Source organism: Antechinus flavipes, chromosome 2, assembly GCF_016432865.1.
Source record: "Antechinus flavipes isolate AdamAnt ecotype Samford, QLD, Australia chromosome 2, AdamAnt_v2, whole genome shotgun sequence".
NCBI classification, from domain to species: domain Eukaryota; kingdom Metazoa; phylum Chordata; class Mammalia; order Dasyuromorphia; family Dasyuridae; genus Antechinus; species Antechinus flavipes.
The window spans coordinates 467,516,347-467,521,771 of record NC_067399.1 but is presented as its reverse complement, the minus strand read 5'-3'; the positions used below and the strand labels follow the sequence as shown (position 1 = coordinate 467,521,771).

General features: G+C 41.8%; 1 protein-coding gene across 1 annotated transcript; it reads left to right on the top strand.

Annotated features, from left to right (window-relative positions):
* The first annotated feature begins 804 nt into the window (after positions 1-804).
* On the top strand, positions 805-5,376 carry RPL35 (ribosomal protein L35). Its single transcript, XM_051979629.1, has 4 exons — positions 805-916; positions 1,919-2,055; positions 2,673-2,754; positions 5,186-5,376. Exons 1-4 carry the CDS (start codon positions 914-916, stop codon positions 5,333-5,335), a joined length of 372 nt encoding a protein of 123 aa, XP_051835589.1. The 5' UTR covers positions 805-913; the 3' UTR covers positions 5,336-5,376.
* The last annotated feature ends 49 nt before the right edge of the window (positions 5,377-5,425 follow it).

Here is a 5,425-nt window from a genome sequence, read left to right as displayed (position 1 = left end):
AGGCAGACAATGTATAATTGTCCCCCAGAATGAATCAATCAGCAAGCACTTATTAAGTACCTATTATGTTTCAGGCACTGTGCTAAGCTCTGGAAATACAGACAAAAATGAAACACCCCCTATCTTCAAGGAGCTACATTCTAATGAGGGAGACAGCATATACATATGTAAGTTTATGTAGACATATAAGTACATATGTATGCATATATATATATTTAAATACAAAATGAATACAAAGTCATTTATAGGTGAGAATGAATTAGAAATTGGTGAGGTCTGGAATGATTTCTTGTCAAAGGTAGGCTTGAGTTGAGACTTGAAGGAAACAAGGGATTCTGAAATGGGATTGGGGGCAAGAGTTTAGGAGGAAATGAATTCCAGGAATTGGCACCACAAGGGCAAAGACAGGGAGGCTGGAGATGAATAATCTGTGTCCACAGAACAAATAAATCAGTAATACTGGGCTGCTGGGAGTGTCCAGGTCAGGAATGTAAAACAAGGTAGGATTGACTGATTTTACAGGAGGAAAAAAACTGAGACTTTATATTGTGTTGTAAGGGAAGATCCAGGTTGTTCAAATTCAATGGGGGAAGAATCAAGGAGGGCTGCCAGGAGGAAGAAACTAAACTGGGTTTTGAAAAATGGGAAGAAGGGGAAAAAAAAAATGCAAGCTCTAGAGTAGCCTTGGCTTGAACCGTGAGTGGGTGTGTCTCCGTGAGGCCTGCCCTCCTAGCTTGCGGCCTTTCCTCCTCCTCTTTCTCCAATCCCCATGGGTGGACTGTACCATTCTCCAGAACAACCTTCCTCCCCTTTGATTTGGTCGCGCCCGTGACCCGGTAGTAGTTCTCAGGATCCGCCCCTCCCTTTTCCTCTTTCTCCTCGGAGCGGGTGGCGGTGTGTTGTATCCGTAATCATGGTAAGTTCTGTGCGGGGAATCCGCCGCCATCCTCGGACTCCGGAGTCCAACGGCCCGCGTCGCACCTGGGGACCTCTTGGCCGGACTCCAGTGGCGGGCGATGGAGGCTCCGGAGCCGAGGCCGGGGAACTGCGGACGCCCGATGAGTCTCCGACTCGGCGTCCAGGCTCCTTGGCCTGTGCGCCAAACCGGCTTTGGCGAGGGTGGCGGGAATGAAGGGGAGCGCGGGGACTGGGAGCCGCCTCCCGCCCGCGCCCGGGGCACGTAGTGGCCCTTTCTAGGCCTCAATTTCCTACTCGGAAAAATGGAAGGGCCGGTAGTTCTGCAAGACTCAGGATTCTTCCAGTTCTGACGTATCCAAATCTAGCCAGGATGGAGAGGAAGCCAGAGGGAATATGCTGACGGTGGCTCTTGGGAAACATACAGGCTAAGGATTTGTGCAGGAGTTCAGCGAGTGGGGTAGAGCCAGAATTGGCATTCGGGTCGTCTGTGTTAACGCTGGACCATGTTGCTTATAACGTTCCTACGATTATATCCATTTTCGTTGGGTTTCGGTATAATGCTTTCATGTCTGGTTAATACCGCATTTGATCCTTTGCAGTTCACTTAATGCTTTATCTGAGAAGCCCTGCTTGTATTATTTTAGCTAAGGGAGCCGTGAACTTGGGGTTAGACCTTAGGTCAAAATATGATTGCAGCACTAATGTAGCAATTGAATGCATCTTTGTTTCATCTATCTAATGGAAAGAGTTTAAAATGGGGAGGGAAGGTGAAAAGTGAATTATTACAACTGTTTTCCTATTTTACAGAGTGTTTGTTGGGAAAACTAAATGATGAAAGTGCTCAGTTTTCTGGGGAGAAAATAGGCCCCTTTTTTCCTCCAGTACCTTTTCCCCAGTAAATGTAATCACTTGTCCTTAATTGGGAGCCTTCTTTTTTTCAAACCTTACAGCCCAATCCTTTGGCTTGCTTAAATTCATAATCTCTTGCTTCTGCCATTAGGCAAAAATCAAGGCCAGGGATCTTCGTGGAAAGAAGAAGGAGGAGCTACTCAAACAGTTAGATGATTTAAAGGTGGAACTTTCCCAATTGAGAGTGGCCAAAGTCACTGGAGGAGCTGCATCCAAACTGTCTAAGATGTGAGTGTCTTCAATTCCTAAAGAAACTTGACAGGGAAGGTGATTTATGTAATTTGCTGTTCTGGTTTTCAAAGTGCACTTTGGAAATTCTTTAGCTTGTGGCCTGTTATAGAAAATATCCTGGAAAGGGTCAATTAGAACATAAGAGGATTAAAACCCATTGCAGTGAAATTGTTCTTTGGCCTGCCACTCATCACTTTGTCACCTTGGAAAAGTCACTTATTGGGGCTTCAGTTTCTTCTAAAATAAAGGAGACTTGACTGACTTTAGGATTCTATTCTCCAAAATCTGATATCTATTTTAGGAAATTTGAGATACAGCCAATTAAAATAGAAAGATAAAGAGGACTCTATTCAGCAACTAATAAACTGTATGTCCTTGAACACAGCCATTTCTGCCATGAGTTTCCATTTCCTTCAACTATAAGTTTGGACCATGTTTTTTTCTAACTTCATTCCATATTCTGAGGCATAGTGTTTTATGTTTTATATAAAAATACATTCATCCAACGAATGTTGATTGTGCATTCTAGATTTTGGTTCAGGGCAGATTGTTGGTAATCTAAAATATATAGCTGTTTTCCTTGCTTCCTAAGCTGAAATCTCTTTCATTAACAGCCGAGTTGTAAGAAAATCTATTGCCCGAGTCCTGACTGTCATCAACCAGACACAGAAAGAGAACCTCAGGAAATTTTATAAGGTAAATTGAGCTCTGAGAAGTGTATTAGCTATCTTATCGTTAAAATTGGCTTGTACTGAACTGCAAGACACACACCCAGCACTGCTCTGACTTATAGAGAAAGTGTGAATTTGATCTTGCTACATAAATCTGCTGGGAAGCATAAAAGCTGTGTTGGGTTTGTTTGTTTTTTCACTCAATCAGCTTTCCAGAAGGTACAGTTTGCATTTCTTTTTGCCTTTGCCTAATGTGGTTTAAATGAAACCAGAGACTTGAGAGTGGTCCTAAAAAAAAAAAAAAGAAAAGGAAAAATGAGAATTGATATGGGTGTATATGAAACCTCATTTTGTGCCAACTTAATAAAAGTAGAGGTGTGTTTTCTGATAGGATAATCAAGACTAAAAAGTGCTGGTTACCAAAGGAGAAACCTTTAGGTGACAGTAAGAAAATTTCTTTAGAGAAATGGGATGGGACTGTGTCAGGTACTAAGTTCCAAGCCTATCCTTGTATTGTTGAACCAAGGCTGGAATCTGTGATCCAATTCATCCAGTTTAACCCATACTTAAATGATATTTAATAGGTGATCCTAGACTTTTTTCCTTATATCTGGCTCACAGTGAGTAACTTTTATTAGTCACCTACTGTGATCAAACTACTAATAATTGAACCACAAAACAGTACACAGTTGCTGTCTGATAGTTCAGATTACATCTGCAAACTGTTATGGACACTGGTAAGTGGAAACAGATTTGAGGGATGAAAGGATATCATTTAAACGTGGGCATTCTATGCATACAGAAATACAGATTGTAAGATCAATAGCAATGTTGTTGGAATGGACTTTTCAGGTAGATCATTGAATCCATTCAGGTGAAGAAACGGAAAAGTGAGGGGGAAAGTCACACTAGTCATGACAAATGACAAAGCAAGAAAGTGAACCCAGGTGTTCCTTTCCCAATCAACATCCTTTCTACTGCATAATTGGGCAGGAGGCTTGGAGTGTCAAGTCAGACAACAGCTATTTGTTCAGTTAGGTCAAAATAAGTGCGGAATAAGAGGAAATTGGTCTGGAACCATATTGTGGAAGGCAGAGTTAATATATTTTAGAGTCATTTGGTAAGATAACTCTTGCCTTAGGGAAATAGTTTTGGCATCACTGTAAAAAATGGAACAAGGAAAGGTGTTAAGAATTTGAAATAGTATGGTGGCAGTGGAAATAGGAAGGATAGCCACATGAGATTTTGCCCAATTAAAATGAACGGCATTTGACAACTGTCTGGTTGACTAGGAATGGATGGGATTAAGGGAGAGGGAAGAGTTAACATTTATTCTGCAGACTATAAACTTGAGTGCTTAGAAGCCTGGTAGTGTCCTCAGCACAAATAGGGAGTAGTTGTGGGGGGGGGGGGGTGTTTTTTCCCTAGGATCAGGATAAAACAAATTTATTTAATTTTCCACAGTAGCCTTTTGTTTTTGAGAGATGTGTTTATGTTCTTCCAGGCTAAAAAGTTTCCATTTTTTAAAAAACAATTTTAAGATCTGGCTGGCATGAACTGGAATCACTTTATCAACGGGGTCAACCCCATCTGGATTTTCTTTAGTTTTAATGTTCTTCCTAAAATGCCGCATTCTGAACTGAACTTACTCTGTCTGGCTGGTGCAAAATCTAGTATATTAATCCTCCCCCCCTTTGTTATAGACACTGCCTTCCATTTATGGGATGGTGGTTAGCACAGTGGAGGCATGGCACTGCCATGTCATACTCTTGATTCATTAAGCTCCCAGCCCAGTCAGATAAATGGTAAGACCAATGTGGGAATTGAGGGAAAGAGCTCTCTTCAGGCTGAGGTGGTCTGATTAACTTTCCTGGATGTGGAATGAGGCCTGATGCTAAAAGGATTTTAGTCCTCGTACAGTCCGTCCCGTGGCAAAAGCCCTGGTGGGAAGAAAAATTGAATTGGAGAACTTCCCTCTGTCTCCAGTTAGCTAGATGAATCCATGTCACTTCTGAGCTCCTCATATCCTTAGTTTCAAAACAGCAGTTGGACTAAGGGGGAGACAAAAGTGATTCTAGAGTCAGAGGACCTGAGTTCAAAATCTACATTTAATCATACATCTACCTCGGGCAAATGAAGAGTTTGTCTTAGTTGAGTAAGGTCCTTTCCACTTGTTCAAATCATAATTCTGCTACTAACTGTGACCTTAGACATGTAAAATTCTCTTCCCTGGGTCTAATTTGCAAAACTGATTTTGGACTAGATCTTGAAGGTCCCTCAGAGTTCTGATTTTAAGGTCATGATTTTATAGGCCTGGAAAGTTGGTAGCCCTTTCAGGAATTCCCAAAAATCAATAACTTCTGGTCACCTGACTTTTGGAGTCTTTTCTCCCAGATTTTATGCATTGATAATATGTGGTTGCCTTCAGGGTCATGTCTTACTTTCTCAAAAAACAGGGCAAGAAATACAAGCCCCTGGACCTTCGGCCCAAGAAAACCCGTGCCATGCGACGCAGGCTTAATAAGCATGAGGAAGGCCTGAAGACCAAAAAACAGCAGAGGAAGGAACGGCTGTACCCTCTTCGGAAATTTGCTGTCAAGGCATAATTTGTAAAGATGCTCAATAAAAAGACAAATTGTATAACCTGTGTAGTAGTGAGGAAGACCCTTGATCTCTTTTAAGAAGTTGAGGCTGGA